The sequence below is a fragment of the Myotis yumanensis genome, unplaced genomic scaffold, assembly GCF_028538775.1.
Source record: "Myotis yumanensis isolate MYYU_CA2020_CCGP unplaced genomic scaffold, mMyoYum1.0.hap1 SCAF_5, whole genome shotgun sequence".
NCBI lineage: Eukaryota > Metazoa > Chordata > Mammalia > Chiroptera > Vespertilionidae > Myotis > Myotis yumanensis.
The window spans coordinates 23952718-23972756 of NW_027223756.1; the positions used below are offsets into that span (position 1 = coordinate 23952718).

The 20039-nt window shown below is 42.4% G+C and overlaps 1 protein-coding gene across 5 annotated transcripts in view; it reads left to right on the forward strand.

Annotated features, from left to right (window-relative positions):
- The window catches only part of PPP2R2B (protein phosphatase 2 regulatory subunit Bbeta), a 366511-nt gene that overhangs the window by 140303 nt on the left and 206169 nt on the right, over positions 1 to 20039 (forward strand). The window contains exon 1 of one of the 5 annotated variants that reach the window (XM_070414670.1): positions 19699 to 19774. The exons of the other annotated variants lie outside the window; for them this stretch is intronic. Within the exon in view, the coding sequence (XP_070270771.1) occupies positions 19738 to 19774 (37 nt within the window). The 5' untranslated portion in view covers positions 19699 to 19737. Of the gene's footprint in view, positions 1 to 19698; positions 19775 to 20039 lie in introns of those variants that run through there. 5 annotated transcript variants of the gene reach the window in all.

A 20039-nucleotide genomic window follows, 5' to 3' on the forward strand; every position in this document is an offset into this window, starting at 1 on the left:
AGAGATGTTACTGGTTTGCCAAGGTCACACAGACAATCAAGGCAAGAGCTTGTCTTCAAACTCACCACAGTCTCTCGCACTAGGAAGTTCTGCACAGCCTCAATTTTCTTTAACCGTGAGCTACTGTTATGGGGAAGATCACAGTGGTTTTGTCTTTATGTATAAACTGTATTCTAATCTGGGGAAGAATTCTTTGCAGGGATCATTTGAAAGTGTGTATAGTGGTTATATATGAGGAAAAGCAGGGGTCATTTGAAAGTGTGTATAGGGGTTATATATGAGGAAAAGCATGAGTGGGGTTGAAATACACACACACACACACACACACACACTGGTTTTATTGGTTTTTCCCCAATGTGGAACCGAGTTCCCTAACCAGTGGCGCATCTCTCAAACCTATCTGATATACATGTGGCTTTCCTTCTATATTTTTAGACTTGTCAGAACCAACTGAAAATCCCTCTCCATTCGATCTGTCAAAAAGTTTTCTAGATCAATCTTCCTACTCCCAAATGAGTCCACAGAGGGAATAGGTGGGGTTTATAGGAATGGCAATCTGGTTAGAAGGGGAAGTCAGAAAACACATTTTAAAATACCTGCTCTGGTTTTGGTTTCCTTACCTATAAAATGGGAATAACAGTAGAACCTATGCTACAGAAAAAACTAATACCGGAAGATCACTGAAGACAGTGCCTAATAGAAAGCCAGACCTCAATAAATGTCCTCAATATATTATAGCTGTTATTACTTATACTGCATTTTCGTAGCAAGCACTGTTTTTCCTTGAATTGTTTGATTTGTGTTTATCTTAAAGGGAAGGGCTGGTAGAAGTAGGGGAGAGGTCACACTAAAACCCACCACCGTGTCTTCTGGGCTCAGCCACTAACCATGGATCTTGCCATTTATTAATTTGCCTTAATGTATTTGCTGGTTATATTTGGGTAGCAAATAAGTTCTGTCTTCTCTCGGAGGCCTTAAAAACCCATACTGTTTGTGTGTATTAAAGGAAGAACTAATCATTCCATGTAGCTCCTTCCAATAATTAAAGGCAGATTCACTCAGAGACATGGTCTCTGTCCTCGTGGTGCCTTCAGTCTAGCCGAGGAGGTAGATGTGAAATAATTTTGCAAATAAGTATGTGGTTACCAATTGTAGTAAGTGATCTTCAGGAAAAGCACAAGATGCCTGAGGTCATATGTAAGGTGGAAAGGCAGATCTAATTTAGATTGGGGATTCAGAGAAAGTTTAAGCTGAGAACTAAAGGCTGAGTCAGGAGTTAACTAGAGCTAAAGGCATTTCAGGTTAAAAGGACAATCTGTACAAAGCTCAGAGATATAAAATAGTTGGACAGATCCAAGGAATGGCAAGATGCCATGGCTGGAGTGTAGGGAACTAGAGGAAGTGTGATGAAAATGAGACTGGAGTCTGCAGTTTACTTTTGAATGCACCAAAACCAAGAAAGATTGAGGCGAGGATAGAAGGATGGATAGATGGATAGAGAGAAGATAAAGCAAGTAGAAAATAGTAGAGTCCAGGTGGTCAGTCAATGGCTATTCACTGTAATTTTTTCAACTTTGTTTGGAAATTCTCATAATAAAATGTTAGAAAAAGAGACTGGGGAGGCATTTAGGGATGTGGTCACATTGAGCCTTGTTGTACATAAGGAGTTTGGACTTAATCCAAAGATGGATCGAAAGCCATTAAAAGATTTGGGGGCGGGGGCGCAAGATATGATCAGGTTTGTTTTTTCAAAGCTCAGTCTGGCTGTTCTGCAGGGTGGTGGGGTCATCGGGCGGGGCAGGAAGTGAACAGCAGTGAAAGCAAGGAGATGATTAGGAGGTCATGGCTGTACTCTCTAGGCTAGTGGCAGCAATAGAGCTGGGGACAATCAGGAAGAGATGTGAGATATTCTGTAGGAGAAGAATGGATAGGACTTACTTGTGCTAGATCAGGCAAAATGGAGAAGTAGATGAAGATAGTGTCATGGACAACTCCCAGGATTTTGCTATAAGAATGGATGCATAATGAGGCACTTCCCCAAAACTGGAGAAAGACTCCGGAAGTTGATTAGTCTGAGGAGCATGTGTGACATCCAGTCTCACAGTGAGACTCTCAAGGAAGCAGTTGGATATCTGGGTCTGAAGCTCAGAAGAAAGATCTATTCTGGATATATAATTTGGGACATCACGCATATTAAAGGGATTTAAAAGCTGTGTGAATAGATGAGGTGCCTGGGAGAAGAGCACCTATGGCAGAATTTGAGCCAATCAATGAAAAATTACATGGAAATTGATCTTGGTTTGATATAAAGAAATTGTAACGAAAAGCACCTCCAATAGAATACCTTGGTAAGCCTAATTAAATAACTTCACACACTGAAGTTATTCAAATAACACTACATGGCCATTGAAGAAAAGTTCAATCTTGAGTGGGTTGAGTTTAGAGGGTCTCTGAACTCAAGATCAGTCAAATGTTATAGCTTCGTGAGGGTTATAAGAATAAAAGTGAAGAAGTAACATTCCCTGGCCCCCTCCCCTCGGAACACATTCAAGAAAGAGAGAATCTATGATGAATAAAACTGGAAGTCACTTAAAAATGGCTTTTGAAAAATCAGCGGAGGTGGTGTGATAATGGAGAGCTGCCTTATAGTTCTCTAAGTTGCTTTATATATTTGTATGCAAATGCCAGGCCAGAATAGTGTTTTCAATGCATATGGATGAATGTGTGAGTTCTCTGCTATTCTCAGAAAAATATGAAATGGAAGGTGGGCAGAAGCTGCCGTATGCTATTGTAAATGACCTTTCTGGGGACGGGAAATGTTCCGCTACTAAACATAATAACCAGAGTGCATTGAAAATCACTAGCAAGTATTCATTATTAGCATCCAGGTCCCCAGGGGCAATCCCCAGCCCTTTATGAGGGCTGGTCAGAAACATACCAATGAACCTGGGTGAATAATATTAGACCAGTCCTGTCAAAATATTGGTAATGCTCCATGAAAAGAGCACAGCTGTAGACTGACATTCCTAGACTCTGGCATTTGCATTTATGAGGAAATGAAGGGTCCAATTTACACACTTAGCTGAGGGTAGAGAACTAAGATTTCTCGAGGACTGTCTGTATTCCAGGCATTTTCCTAAGTGTTTCTCATTATTTACTCATTTAATCACCTTCTGCAGCCCTGAGAGAATGGTTGCAGTAACCCTGCTTATCAGAAGAAGAAATTTTGAGGTTTGGAGAAGCAAAGAAATGTGTGTTAAGGTTCATACTTGGAACTGGCAGAACCAGATTGGAACCCAGGACTTCAAGCATGGGCTCTTTGCCCATCCCTGCTGCCTCTTGTCAGATTTTAGGGGGAGAAATGCAGGTTGTAGTCTGTCCTCCGCCAGCATCCAACCCCATGGTGCCCATTCAGTGCAGCTTGATTCACTTGGCCCATTTCTTCTCAGTGCTGCAGGGCATGTGCCTGCACCTTCCCTGTTGGTCCCACAGAGAGGGAGCTGAACTCCCCCACCCAGTGCCAGAATCCTTACTTGACTTACACCTATACATTTATTCTACTCTATAAGAAAAGAAAGAAAATATCTATGCAACTGAGCAATTGAAATGTGAAAATTAGGTGGGTTTTTATAGCCTTCTCTATGTCCCTCACACCCACTGCAGGACCCAGGCTGAGCTGAGATGGTCCCACTGGGCCATCTAGGCACCCATTCTGTAGAGCAGATGACAACAGAATTTTCTGGAACAGAGCAAAGGAGTGGGACAGAGGCAGCTATGTGATGGCCAGTGCTCTTTTGCACATTAATGTGGAGGCATCTGAGGCCTCATTTTGGTCAGAACAGTCTCTAATGCTCCTCTCCTCTTTCCCCATTAATAAAATGAGTTTGCTTTCACCAAACTTGTCATCTTTTCTAACAACTGTCCTTCTTTTGCCTTTCTCGTCAAGTTCTAGAATCAGGCTGAAAATCAGCTCTGATATACCCATAACAAGTATTGACATAACTATCCTACTGGAAAAACAGGTTTATTTTACAAGACCACTGGGAGCTTTGTCTTAAGTAATTCAAGAACCCTTGCATTCTTATGCTCCGAGTTCAGCATTGAAAGAATTAGGAGTGACGATGATAAGATATGCATGTGTGAAATCCATGGAAAACTAATTAGTATTAATAGGTTTCTTTGGAGAAGGGATCATGGTGGGTAATGGAAAAAGATGGGTTTGTAAAGGGGACAAATCAGGCTGGTGCTTTAGAAGAAAGGAACGTGATTTCTTACAGCAAATGTGAAGAAATTAGGGGACTCTGTGGGCAAGGGGCCAAAAGATGCAAGAATCTAAGGTTCTGGAGGGGCCCCTGTAGACAGGTTTTTAACCTGAGAAAGGTGAGGTCTGCTAGGTGGAATGTGCTGAAGAGAACCTGACCTGTGAGAGGATGTATTCCAGGTATATTTGGCTTGATGCTGGGGGACTGACAGCCTCCTCCATCATGCAGTGCTGATTCTGCTGCTATAAATTCACGTTAAGTAATGAACTTGAAGTAGTTGCAGAATGGCAGGCCACATCCTCCAATAATGGAGGGGGGTCAGCCTTGTGACCCTCACCAGGTGCAGAGGGTGGGAAAGCTGGGAAGGGACTATTGCAGCATGATGCTCAGCACTTGCAGGAGCTCAAAATATCACCAGGAAGTGCTTCACCAAGAAGTGTTTTACCAAAGGGGATAGCTGCACCAAAAACTCAAGGTGGTTAACATGGCTTATGGAACTTTGCAGAAGTCAAGTTGGACACCCACGGTAGGAGAGGCCTGTTGGTTCACAACAGCTGTATTGTCATCCTTCACATTTCCCTCTGCCTTTATGTCTTTATTCATAAGGCACATAATACATAAATGCCTTTTTATTTGAAAGGATTTGAGCATTATACAAGTAGATAAAACAAATCATGAATCACCCTTCATCCCCCACATCCACCCCACTTCCCTGTGCAAGGGCTACCATTGTCAGCAGTTGGGTATGCGTCCTTGGAGCCACCTTCATGTGCTTATCAATTCATTTAAATAGACCTGAACAGATATACATTGGGGGAGGGATGGTTTCTCTGTGTAACTGAATGCATACAGTTTATTTGCACTTTGCGTTCTTTCCCCCACTCTGTGATGTATGTCTAAAAGATCTTTTCATGTCAGGACACCTACACCTACCTTCTTTCCCATGGCTGTGTAGTGCCCATGATGTGACTGTACCATAGTTTCTTTAGTCATTCCCTTGTGGATGGATGGAAAATTGTTCCTAGCTTTTTATATTACATAAGATACTGCAGTGTTTACTCATGTACATATGCTTTGGTTCAAATGTTCTTCTTCCTGATTGTGTCATCTTTAAAGTCAAGATATAGGTTCTCATTTCTTAGCAAAATGGAAAGGACTCTCTGGTCCTCCATTTATTCCCTAAGTAACCTTGGAAAAGTCATTTAACCTCGTGAACTTGAATTTCCTAATGTAGAACATGGGAATACCTGGCATCCCTCTTTATACCAAAACCATTGCAGATTTGAATGTTAGTGATGAATCATGATGACTGCCGGCCATTGTGGAAGGCTTACTATGTGCCAGGGATGGACTTTGGTCTTTAAAGTTTTTTTTTTTTCATTTAATCCTCACAACTCTATAGGTGGATACCGTCCTTTTAGCCCTTTCAGTGAAAAATTGAAGCAGAAGGCTACTAGTACTTGTCCAAGGTTACCCAACAGTGAGCAGCAGAACAGAAGTCACTTCCAGCTCTGTCTGACTGTCAGGCTCATATTCCTAAACTGCAGAAGATCGTCTCCGGGTAGTGTATGGACACACCTGTGTAAAACCAAAGTCGTGATGTTGACACAGAGCAAAGATTTTTCATTTCCGTAAAGAAATGTGCTTTTGAATTAATACCAGTACAAAGGGTCCATTATTTATCAAGACTTTGGAAATGAATGGAGGGAAAATTGGAAGGCCATGGTTTATTTTAAACTCAATATTTTAAACTCTCCGGTGGATTATATTCTAAGTGGGTATTTTCCCCAGACTTGCCACCATAATTAGTCACTTTTACTCTCTGGGCTCCAGTTTTCCTAATCTACTAAATTGAGGTTGAAGATGGGGGAGGGGAGGCATGCTCTCTATAGATTTTCCTGGTTGATAGTTTCTATGATGCACTCCATCTGTATTTGTGACCATCTGGGTAGATCTCCTTGGTATGTTCTGACGCCGTGTTCAGGGGCGAGGCTGGGGGACACAGGCATCAGCTTTAAATGGTCCCAGAATTTCAGGCCTGGCTGTTCTTCCTGATGGGTCAGCTCATCCTTCTGGCAAGTAGGCTCAGGTGCAGCCAAGAGGCGGAGCCAGAAAGGGAAGCATCTCTTTGCCAAAAGCCACTGCAGATGGAGGAGCCAGTCTGTCTGGGCGGCCCCTGACTTTGAGAGGAGCCATTTGGCAAAGTTGTTGGCAGGAGCTGTCTTGCAGCATGAATGCTGGAGACTGTCCTGGGCTGGAGTGAATCAGGGACGCGGCCGACATGGCAAAGGTGGCTGGTGGAACAAATAGCCATCTGGTGAGCAGGGCGCTGCTCATCTTGCCGCACTGACAGGCAAGAGCAAGTGCCAGTCGGTGAGGCTGAGCTCTCAATGACACGATCTGACAGGCTCAGTGGCATTTCTCCCTTGCTGTCATTGTGTGCTCCATGGAGGGGGTTATAAACCCACGTGAACCTGGCTCTTGCAGAAATCAAGAAGGCTCCAATGTTTTGCACTGTTCCAAAGTAGGAAAGGAAATTCATCAACTCAAACAAAATCCATACATTGTAGTTAACGCCAGATGCTGTGCAGGTTGTGCTGGGGACTAGGGTGAAGTGTAAGTTCTTGTTCTCAAGCATCTTTCCATCTATTCAGGCAGATGACCCTCTGGCCTTCTTGAAATTACTTAACCTTGTGCCAGGCCATGTGAGTCTGTGCGGTGTTCGCCTGTCTGTTATCACCAGGTGGCTGAAGTGGTAGAATCAGAGCCTGCCCAGCTCTAGATTCACTTCCAGCAGTGTTGGCTCTGTGGCCTGGACAGATCACGCCACATCTTTGATTGTTTTCTTTCTTTCTTTTTTTCTATTCAAAATGTGTTTCACTGGGATGGTTCCTTACTCATCTGGATTCAAGGGGCTTCCTCCTGAAGGCGGATAGAGGACCATGGAGCGGCCAACACATGCACCGATAGTTTGTGCCTGGCTAAAGAGTGGTGATTTTATAGCCTCCTGGGCATTTCACACCCATGAAGTAGGGGCTGGGTCTTCACACCAGGCACTTCTTCTTGTGTTTTCTCTTATCTGCTTCTGGAGAGGGATGAAGGAGATCCTGTGCAAGATGCATGGTTTCCTGGGGAGGTTGTTACCACCAGAAAGGCTGATTGAGTTCTTACCTATAAAGGAGATGAGGCAACAAGCCCCCTGCTAACATGTTATTGTTTATATGTGAGAATTAAATAAGTACAAAAGAAGCCCTCTCTTGTTCCATGCATTTGGGACCAATAGTGGTTGATAGTAATTTGGAAAACTTAAAGCAGATAATTATATAAGATGGTAAACTTATTTTAAACAGCATTCTCTACTTTTTATTTAGGGCTTATTCATAAATCAAGGCTTAATCTTTTAGCATGGGTCTGATGTTTGGGGATTATAATATTTTCCATACACAAACCACACCCGGAAGGAGAAAGACCATGTCTGAGTTTGGTACTGAGATTGAGTGAAAGCATACATACCTGAGAAGCATTCTCACTACAGACCCATCTGGATTTTTATGATTGTCCCCAATTGTTTATTTCTCCTACATTTAATTTTACCTTTTTTATCATCTTTTGAAAGCATTCGGCTTTGTTTTCATGTGAAATAGTCACTCTCTTTCTGTTCACACCCTTCTTTTTGTCACCTTCCATGATATTTAATTAAATAACAAGTATAACTGGCATCAGGAGATTTGGGAACAAACACACCGCCTTTCAGTAAACATGTAGCTCCAACCAGAAGCAGCAGCAGTGTGCCCATGTATCAGAGATTAGCCTACTAATTAGTGTATAGAGCAAACTGTAGGCCCATTTTACAGAGAGAATGGAAGGCATTTTTCATCCAGTGAGTCTTCTAACTTAGAGGACTGTTAAAAGAGCTTCTGTTGTAATTATAACAAGGAGGAAGAGCTCCCATATACTGAGTGTTTGCTGTGAACCAGGAATTAGGTTAAGTACTCTGAATGTACTACATGTGATATCCTCTCTATTCATGTATGGTGAACTAGATTGATGTATGTTTATATGATATAGATACATGAATATGTGTGTATCTGTATCATGTGTTCCTCACAACAGCCATCAGAAGTACTATAATTAAGTCTGAATTAAGTGAGACTTTAGGTCTTTCTCACCATTGTTTGTCCATCTTCTTACATGGGGCCTACCTGGGAAACAGCACACATTAAATATTTATTGAGAACAGATTTCCGTTTTACTGATCATAAAACTGAGACTTAGAGAATTGGTGTAATCTGTTAGTAGACTCTAGACTTGCATGCATGCAAATATGTCTGACACACAAAAAAATGTATGTACTTTTTTTAAAAAAAAAAATTTTATTGATTTTTTACAGAGAGGAAGGGAGAGAGAGAGAGAATTAGAAACATCGATGAGAGAGAAACATCGATCAGCTGCCTCCTGCACATCTCCTACTGGGGATGTGCCCGCAACCAAGGCACATGCCCTTGACCGGAATCGAACCCGGGACCTTTCAGTCCCCAGGCTGACGCTCTATCCACTGAGCCAAACCGGTTTTGGCAAAAATGTATGTTCTTAAGAAAAAACTTAGACATATTACAATAATTTTTACAAAGCTCTTGGTCATATATTTTGAATCTTATATTGCCTTACAAATAACCTTCTAATAGGATAAAAACTTGGTACCTTCTCTTGAATCCCATATTGCCCTATGAACAACCTTCTAATAAGATAAAAATTTGGTACCATTTCTAGTTTGTACAACTGTATCAATGTTCTAGAACAGGGCTAGGAAAACTTCCTATAAATCTTTTAGGCTTTGCTGATCACACAGTCTATGCCCCAACTACTCAGCTCTGCCACTGTAGCATGTGGGGATGGCTGCGTTCTAGCAAAACTATTTGCAAAATCCAGTGGTGGCCCATGGACCATAGATTGCTGATCCCTACTCTAAAAAAGCATTTGAAACCCAATAGAAGTTCAAAAAATGTTTCTCTTCTAAGTGAGTGTTTGCAGTAAGTACTAGAGAGAAGCTTAACTGAACAGGAATGGCTTAGTGGGTAAAAACAGGCCTTGGTGGGATTCTGACAGGTGGAGAGGAATTGCAAAAGCTTTCCTAATGGAGAATGGAGCCTTGTGTGACGAAAGGCGGCAAAAATAAGCAAACAAAGTTGTATGTTGTCTGAGCAAATGAGCTGGAGACTAGATGGCAGGAGCTATAACCATGCCTTTTATAAGTAGTGTTCCCAATTGTTTACTTGGTAGTCATTTAGAAAATATTTATTATATACTAAATAAAAAACATGCTAAAAAAACAGGTATACAATGAAAAACAAACAGATATACACTCTGCTTTTATAGCGCTTGTATTCTGTTGGGAAGATGTATGTTAGATAGACACAAACATAAGACTATAACTATAAATCTTATTAAATAAGAGGTTATGAGAGAATAAAATATATGTTCAGTAATGAAAACTTGCCCTTTAAAGAAAAGTGCAAAAAATAGAAAATCAAGCCCTGATCGGTGTAGCTCAGTTGGTTGGAGCATTGTCTACACCAAAAGGTTGCAGGTTTGATTCCCTGTCAGGGCACATACTAGGTTGTGGGTTTGATCACTGTTCCGGGCATTTACAGGAGGCAACCGATTGATGTTTCTCTTTCACATCGATGTTTCTATCTCTCTATCTTCTTTCCTCTCTCTAGTATCAATTTAAAAAACTATTGAGTGAGGTTTTAAAAAAAATCAAATCTACCTCTAGTCAGACATAATTATTATAAACACTTTTTAAATGTATTTTTTTTCACACTGTGAAAGAGAGAGAGAGAGAGAGAGAAGGGTGAATGCTGGAATTATATAAAATAGTATTGTATCCCTTGTTTTTTATTTTTGTCCCAAATAATACAGTGAGCATTTTTCTGTAACATCCTATAGTTAAACCATAATTTTACCAACCACCTACTGCAGGAAGTTTAGCTTATTTTCAATATCCTATATAATAATAGACAAACATGGTAATTAACTGTACCTCCGACATGCTTCCCATTGGCTAATCAGGGTGATATACAAATTAACTGCCAACCAAGATGGCGGCCGGCAGCCTGGCAGCTGAAGCGAACAGGAGGTTTGCTTGCTCCAGTGAAGGAGGAAGCCAAGGTTCCCTGCCTGCCGCTGCTGGGCTCTGAGCTGCACTCTAAGAAACAATGTTGCAATTATAGAAGCTAAACAAACCCCATGCTTTCAGCCAGCTGCCGAGCTGGAGTTGCAACAGTGTTTCAATTATAGAACCCAAACAAACCCAGATACCTGCTTTCAGCAGCCGAGGTCTCAGAGCTGGAGCCGAGCCTCAGAGCTAAAGCCGGCTCTCAGTTCCAGTGACAGCCATAGAAGGTAAATAAATCCCAGAATTAAAAAAAAGAAAAAAGAAAAAAAGGAGAGGTTGGGAGCTTCAGTCGCCCGCCAGCCTGAAAACGGCCCTCAGCCCCTCACCCAGACTGGCCAGGCACCCCAGTGGGGACGCCACCCTGAAGAGTGTGTGACCAGCTGCAAACAGCCATCATCCCCTCATCCAGGCTGGCCAGGCACCCAAGTGGGACCCCCACCCTGATCCAGGACACCCTTCAGGGCAAACCAGCCGGCCCCCACCCGTGCACCAGGCCTCTATCCTATATAGTAAAAGGGTAATATGCCGCCCAGCACTGGGATCAGCGGAGCCGAGAGGCCTCCTGGCCCCTGGAGCAGTGTGACAGGGGGCAGCGCCCAAACCCCCTGATCGCCCTGTGGCTCTGTGTGTGACAGGGGGTGGGGCCACAAACTCTCTATCCGCCCTGCTCTGTTCGTGACGGGAAAGCGCCCCAACCCCCTGATTGGCCCTGCTCTGTGCCTGATAGGGGGGAGCTCCCCAACCCCCTGATCGGCCCTGCTCTGTGTGTGACAGGGTGTGGCGCCCCAACCCCCCCATGGGCCCTGCCCTGAGTGTGACAGGGGGGAGTGCCCCAACCCCCTGATTGGCCCTGCTCTGTGAGTGACAGGGGGGAGCTCCCCAACCCCCTGATCGACCCTGCTCTGTGTGTGACAGGGTACAGAGCCCCAACTCCCCCGATGGGCCCTGCTCTGTGCGTGACAAGGAGCAGTGCCCCAACCCCCTGATCAGCCCTGCTCTGTGCGTGACACGGGGTGGCGCCGCAACCTCCCCATCGACCCTGCCTTGAGTGTGACAGGGGGCGGCGCCCCAAGCCCCCAATCGGCCCTACCCTGAGCGTGACTGGGGGTGGCATCGCAACCTTCCCATCGGCCCTGCTCTGTGCATGACGGGGCGGTGCCCCAACTCCCCAATCGGCCCTGCTCTGAGCCCGACCAGGGGCTGCACCTAGGGATTGGGCATGCCCTCTGCCACCTGGGTGCCGGCCTAAGCCAGCAGGTCGTTATCTCCCGAGGGGTCCCAGACTGTGAGAGGGCACAAGTGGGGCTGAGGGACACCCCCCCTCCCACCAGTGCACCAGGCCTCTAGTTTTGCTATAATAATTGTGTGATAAAGAATTGAATTAATTTAAATCATCTCTCTAGTTATTTTCTTAAAACAAGTTTTTTAAAAATATATTTATATTGATTTCAGAGAGGAAGGGGGAGATAGAGAGAGAGAGAAACATCAATGAAGAGAGAGAATCATTGATTGGCTGCCTCTGGCACGCCCCCTACTGGGGATCGAGCCTGCAACCCGGGCATGTGCCCTTGACTGGAATAGAACCTGGTACCCTTCAGTCTGCAGGTGCACGCTCTATCCAATGAGCCAGGGCAAACCACCCAGGGCAAAACAGGTTTTTAATGTCAAGATTACTGGGCTAAACAGTACAAGCAATTAAGTCCCTCAATAATAATAAATTGCCTTCTAAAAAAGTCATACTCAAGTTCGCCTTGACAATGGCCATGGCACTTGGCCCCTTTAGTCTGGTCTATATTGTGCTTCTACCTCACATTGTCATAGATTTACAGTGTTGAAGTTCAGAACAGAAAACTTACGTGGGGTGAAGATTAGAAAAAAATTCATAAAGACATAGCCATGGAACTTTAATTTGATCTCATTGCCCTTGTTCTTCCCCAAAGCCTCAGGTACTTTTACCTGTTCTGAGAGTGAGTCAAACTCAGTTCTCAGCCTCTGCCATTAAATACATGTGTGCGTAGCTTCATCTCTGGGATTGAGTGCCCACCTATATTGAATAAAATTACATTCATGGTTCCAGGGCATCATTTGTAGATAAATGTATGGAACCTAGTGACCCAGAAATGTTAATTTTTCTCAAACTGGTGAGTAGGTAACTTCATAGAATGACTGACCCAGTATGACAACCAGTAATACTTGTTTAATGACCTAGTCTCTGGGGGAAGGGTTTTCAAAATAGCTATGTTAACTTATTTTGCTAATACTGTGTGTGGTTGAATGCAGTTCAACCCCAGCAAATCAGAAAAAAAAAAACAGACTCTATATCATTGGCTTTACATGTCCTGCCTTCTCTAGTTTTCCCTAAAAATTGGGAGCACGATTTAATGGAAATGAAAAGTGCAAATCTTATAAACTACCACAGAGATTATATTTTTAGTGCATAATTTTTAGTCCCTTTTCAAAGTATATTAGCTATCTGCATTTCAGCAGTCTTTGGGGATTATAGTTGGGAGTCAGTCTGAAGTCTCAACTCATTTTGCTTCAGTATTTGGGGACATTTTTCTCCCTCTGAAGTGTCCTGAGGCACTGAGATGAGAATACTAAGTTTTTTGAGACATTTTTCATGTGAAAATGTTATGAGGTACTAAAAATGATACACAGGTTAGTACCTACGTGTTCAGTAGATAAAATTTAAAGGATGCATGGATGAATGGATGAGTGAGTGGGTGGGTGGATGAATGGGTGGATGGATGGATGGATGAATGGGTGGATGGATGGTGAATGGATGGACAGTTAATTTGATAAAGATTTGGGTGGTGAGTAGGAGATTCTATTGCTTCCTCAGAAGACTAAAAGTGTAAAGCATCTTCTAGAAACATCAAGTTTCAATCATGATTTGGAATTTTAATATTAAAATCTACCTGTCATTGCCTTTCTCCACTGTCTGGAAGTCAATGACAGGTAGGATGGGGTGGGAACATTAATTAGGGCAGTGCAGATCCATAGAGACATGCCTCAGGAATTCAGTAACAGAGCTAGATTATAAGAGGAAGATGTGACAGAGGGGAGAAGGGCTCTCCTGGAACCCTGAGCTAACAGAAGAGACTGGGGCAGTTCAGTGCTTCCAACTGACATCTCTTGCCATGACGGGTATCTAATTCCATCCAGTTCTGTAGGATTAGCCTGGATGAAACTGATGTACTGTGCTTTGGGAGTCAGAACCCTCTGGTCACTCCATAGGACGTAGAGGAAAGTTTTGGATGCAGTTCTATTTGTGAACAGAGTGTATTTCTCTACAAGTTCTCTGATCCCTTGCAGGGTCAGCGATCAAACACTTGCTAAGGTCTCCCCAGGTCCTGAAGAACTCTGTGCACCGCTGTGAAAAAGGCAAAAGCAATCTCAAGATCATTTTGTGGCTGCCAACATGCTTACTCAGACCCCAAGCTTCCTCAGCACAATTTGAGATGGAAATTTTCCGATCAGAATTTTTCCTACAAGTCTTAGAAACTTGGATTTGAGCCCGTTGCGCAGGCCAGGTTTTTTCTTGTTCCAGTTACTTGACAAGCAGGTTGCTTTTGAGTCACTCAAATGGATGGCCTTGATCTAGACATTGACACATGCTGAAAAGGCAAAAAAATATTTTCCTCCTCTTGTTTGACCCTTTAAGGAGATTAGTCTGTTCATAATTTTCTCCTGTGTTTATAATGTTTTTTGCCTGTCCCCTCATCTCCTGATTCCATCAAAACTGATCTTCAAACTAACCAGGCTGGCGTGTGCTGGGTCCTCACTGCCCCAGGCCATTCCTGATTCCCTGCTCCCCCCACCTCCCATCCCCCATGTGCTGTTTCCTCTTCCCAGGGCCTACAAGGCCTGCCTCAAATATACATTTTCCCATGAAGTTTTTCATCTTGATAACAATAGTCCTATGAGGTATAGGTATTATCCCCATTTCACAAACATGAAAACTGAGGTCCAAGTTCAAGCAGCCATCCAGAAAGAGGCAGACTTGAATATGTTTCCCCAACTAGAAAGAAAGAAACTCCTAGAAGGCAGTAATCATATTTCTGCTCCTTTCATCTATTCTGCAGGGGACAGTGCAGTGCGTGGCACATGGGTGCTTAGTGAATGGTTTTGAACTTGACTGGAGTTTGAGAGTAGATTGGTACCGTCTCTGTAGTTAGAACAGTAGCCAGTTACATGTTCTTTACTTGGGAGTTTAAACTTGTAGATCCCTCTAAACATGTTGAAACGAGGTTCTCCTACTCCCACTATAGTTTAAAGATATAGGGGAGATGGCAAAAGATGTGCTATATTATTTTTGCAATCACTTGGAAACTGCCAGCTAATTGAAGGCATTATTTATTCTTTTATCCATTCACTTGTTTATGAGTTTGTTCTTTCACTGTACTCTTTAACCATCCAGCAAGTATTGATTGAGCAACTGAAACCTCATTTATGTATACAAGCTAGTATATGATGATATCAGTATGAAAAAAATGTATAAACGCCTATTATATTGGTTATAGGAGGAGGGGAGAAGCAAGCAAAAAATAAGACTACTAAAAAACTTAAAGATAGTCACATCCATGAGAAAAAGGGTATGATTCTTCTTATACAAACTGCTATGTGTGTACATAAAGAATTCCATTAAAAAATGGCTACCAAAATATTGATGATGTTTATCTCAGACTGGTGGGATTTTAAGTAATTTTTACTATTTATATTTTCTATAATATATGGTAGTTGTAAAATAAGCATATACATTGTTTGCATAAGATGTCATTATGGTGAAAAATAATTCATGAGCGTGTACTACGTGCAGAGAAGTAATCTCTGGGTATCAATGTAGTAAATGTTCACCTGAGTTCTTTCTTTTACTTTGAAGTCACATTAATAATTTTTCAAATAAAAATCAGTTTGAACCTTAGAAGAATAGACATAAATTGACACTGGTAACTGTCAAATTATGTAACAAGAGTCCCTTTCAAGCTCTTACCCGTAGGTCTGGGTGAAAGGGCTTTGGCAATGAGGTTGGCCCTTAGGTTCAGAGCCCCTTCGGTCTTTGTGTCTTGGCTGAAACAATAGAAGTGAAGTGATATCTCTGACATCAGCCAGTCATTTCATAAGGGGGCTGGGAAAGCATCTGGATGAGTCAGTAAAAATGTGCAATGATGGAAAAGCCATCTCAGAAAAACTGTCCTAGAGCCCATGGGTCAGAGCCAGTCCCTCTGCACATGAAGGATCTCACAATCTGTGTTTATTGACACAGAAGGTGGTTTTAATTACCCTGAAGGAATTTCTGGCATGTTTTGCCAAAGCCAGTCTTAAGATGTTTAATCAGTGGATTAGTGACAACCAGACCTACTGGAAAGGTCTGCACATGGGGGCAGCTGGTCAAGTATATACATTGCAATGTGACTGTTAGTGACAGACCGTAGGTATGTTTTATCAGAGTAACATAGGCAAGAAAATACAACACCTTGAAATGTTCTTGACTTTGAAAATTGTGGCATGTTTCATGTTTGAGAAGCCCTGGTTTCCTTTGCAGTCATTGATCGTGGTCTCTAAGCAACCTTCATAACTTCTGTTTGTTTGTGTTTTTTTACTTTGGGTAAACTTGGCAAGATGGTCTAGAGCAGTGGTCCTCAACCTTCCTAATGCCGCGACCCTTTAATACAGTTCCTCATGTTGTGGTGACCCCCAATTTCATTGTTACAAATTGAACATAATTAAAGCATAGTGATTAATCAGAAAAACAATATGTAATTATATATGTTTTCCGATGGTCTTAGGCAACCCCTGTGAATGGGTCTTTCGACATAGCCCAAGATGTATGCAAAGGCACCAAAGAAATGCTTCCTTGATTTTCTCATCTTTGCTCTTGAATCTTTTGGTTGTATTCTTCCAATGAGATGTAAAAACACTCCATACTATAAATACTTTTATTCGTCTCTCCAAGTTTAACTCCAGATGGAATTTCTTTCTACCCCTCCCTGCATAAAAATGTCCTTTGCACTATCCCCTTTCACTGTTTTCTCCATTAACCCCCCAAAATCTACTCTCTAATGTGGACCTGCAAGGGAGAAAACATGGCAGCGTGAAATCTGAATAGGAACCCAACGGCATCTTTAGCGAAATGCATTGAGCCCCTTTGTTGAGCTACTGAAAGTGTCTCTGACCTGCTTAGTACCAAAGTAGTTTGGTGATACTCCTTTTGCTTACCCAGAAAGGTTTCTCAGGCTATTTCATACCAACATCCACTGATCTGGGGATTTGCCAGGCTTATAGGGATGTGAGGTCATTGGAAACATTCCCTTTAACAACTGAGCAAAGAGTTCCACGGATGTCTTTGGTAATCACCAGTTTTAAATAATCCTCTTTCCTCTTGCCTTTTAAATTAGCTTATCAGTAAACAAACTTGGCTGATGAGGTTGATATGTTAGTGGCAAATTTTAAGCATGCAAGAACTTACATAATGTAAAATAATCTTATACTGTGACAGGGTTTTATATTTTTGTAAAGTATTTTCCCAGCTTTTATCTACTATGCACAACAAATTTGAGAACAAGTTTTGTTTCTTTTTTATTTCCTCAAGGAGGAGACTGAGATTCAGTGAAGCTAATCAACTTGTCCATGATCACATGGGTGGTTTGTGGTGGAGACAAGACTGAGGTCCATAGATTCTGGTTCCTAGAATAGAGTCTTCCCATGATACTAGAATATCAAATAAACTTTTTTTAATTTTGTTTTTCAATTATAGTTTACATTCAATATTATTTTGTACTAGAGGCCTGGTGCACGAATTCATGCATGGGTGGGGTCCGATGGCCTGCCTATGGGGTGGGGCCAGCTGGGGGGAGTGGCCACTGGTGGTTGGCCGCTGGCTCAACCCCTGGTCGAACTCCTAGTTGAACTCCCGTTCAAGGGAACAATTTGAATATTAGCCTTTTATTATATAGGATTAGTTTTAGGTGTACAACATAATGATTAGATAATCATCTACTTTATAAAGTGGTCCCCTCGATATTTCCTGCACCCACCTGGCATCATACATAGTTATTACAATATTATTAACTATTCCCTATGCTGTACTTTATATCCCCATGACTATTTTGCAACTACCAATTTGTACTTCTTAATTCCTTCACTTTTTTCACTCCCTCCTCTCAGGTAACCATCAGTCTGTTCTCAGAGTCTACGAGTCTATTTCTAATTTCTTTGTTCATTTACTTTGCTATTTAGATTCCACATACAGTGACATCATATGGCCTGTAGGTGTTGGCCACCTACCTCCTTTGTACTAATTCTTAGGGGAGAACAAGTACCATAGCCCTTGTATGCTTGGGCTTGGGTATGAGATGTGTCCATTCATTGTTGCTGTTGCCAAATGGAAGTGTCCTGGGGCCACAATCCTAGCTAATGGCACAACCTTAAAGAAATAGGGTTTGATGATTTTAAAGATGTGGAAAAGCCAGTAAACTTAGCTCCATTTGACAACTGCACTCTATACCCAAATATCTAACTCACAAATATCTGTCTCGTGGAACAAGTAAGAGAATAGGGAAGGAAGACAATGGCTTGATCATCACCAGAATCATTGTTATCTCTGGAACAATAATATGAAGACAGAAAAGCTATGTTTACTGAGCGGTTTTTATGCACTATGTACATCTTTCGCTTCATTTCCACTTATGTGAGCAGTGAGTTCTTTACCAAGAAGATGGAAAAGAACTTAAGTCCTCTAACTGTAATTGCTCCTATTAACATTGGGACAATCATAATAACCACCTTCTATATTGTTGTGAGGATTCAGTCAGAGTACTTGTACAGTGGTTAGTTCAGAACCTCACATAGGTTGAACATTCAATAAGTGGTTGTTGGGTTGTTTTTAGTATTTCTGGAAGCTTTAAGTGGTCATAAGTATTATTTGCACTGGATCTTTCTGCCCTCCAAATTTCTAGAGTTTAGGATTATACTAATATATATATATATCAGAGATATTGCAAGTTTAGTTCTCAACTACTGCAATAAAGGTAATCATAATCCTTTTGCTGGTGGAGGTCTTGTCTTCAATTTGTTAAACCTGCAACATCTGTGAAGCACAATAAAAGCGAAGTGCAATGGATAAGATGTGCCTGTACCGAAGTGGTTAAGAACACTGACTCTGGAGGCAGCTAGGTTTGTATCCTGGCTCCATCTCTTGCTAGTTCTGTGACCTTGGACAAGTTATTTAACCTCTCTAAGCCCAGGCTCCTCCTCTGTAAACCGAGGATAACAATGCTAACATCCTAAGGTGGTTGTGAGTACAGGCATACCTCGTTTTATTGCACTTTGCTCTATTGAGCTTCACAGATGTTACATTTTTAATAAATTGAAGGCAAGACATTCCACTAGCAAAGAGATTATGACTCGTTTTTATTGCAACTATGGCTTTATTGCAGTGGTCAGTAACGAAACCTGCAATACCTCCGAGGTTTGCCTGTATTAAATATGACAGTGTATGCAATGTGCTCAGGACAGTCCCTGGTACACAGTATGCAGTAACTGCTCAATCATGTTAGGCTGTAGCTTCATGAATATTAGTGCAGTTATCTGTATGCCCTAAACCGTGGTCGGCAAACTGCGGCTCGCGCGGCCCCTCGGGCCACATGCAAATACAAATATTGTATTTGTTCCCGTTTTGTTTTTTTACTTCAAAATAAGATATGTGCAGTGTGCATAGGAATTTGTTCATAGGTTTTTTTTTTAAACTATAGCACTAATTGCTCTAGCCCTACACTCTGAAGCCTTACCTCAAAACCTCCGTATCCTACACACATATCCCCTCTCCAACTACATGAAGATCGCTCTCCTAACACCTCCAGCCTCCTGACAACGCCCCAGATGCCCAGTCGCAGTTGTTTTCACCTCTAACGTGTATGAGAATCACCTGGAGTGTTTGTCAACTAGAACCTGCTGGGCCCTTCCCCGAGTTTCTCATTTAAGAGGCCAGGGATGGGCCCTCAAGTTTGCTTTCTATGGGTTTCCCAGGTGCTGCGTGGGCCGCTGGCCCAGGCAGCCCTTTAAGAACCACTGCTCTTCTAACCGGAAGGCAGCCCCCTTCCGGTTGAGGAGGCTGGAGCGCAGGGAGGTTGTGTAGCGTTGCTTGTGTCCCCTTATTAGCCTGGCTATTGACAGCCAGGAGCCACCTCACTATGTACCCGTATGGCACCACCTCCTGGCGTCTGGATCTGAACCCCGTGTTTGTCACAGGAGCCAAGGGAGAACCCAAGACAGAGGCTAGTGGCACAATTATGAAGCATGAACTATCCAGATGAAAGCACCTATGGAAAGAAAGGTATTAATATCATTATTTATACCTACTGTTCTTAATAAAATAGCAATGTGGGAGTGTTGACTAGTCCCAAGTGCTTAAAGTTGTTCTGTGGAACCCAAAGCTATTAAGTCACCTTAACAATGGGTGGGAAGCATTGTTTGGTTTACTGTTTTCAGAACTAAGAGCATGTTTTGATGTAATATGTTGCGACACAGCCGTGACGAATTACGACTGGTTCTAAGCAGGGTGTGGATGTGTCAGATTTGATGATGGCATAGCCACCTAA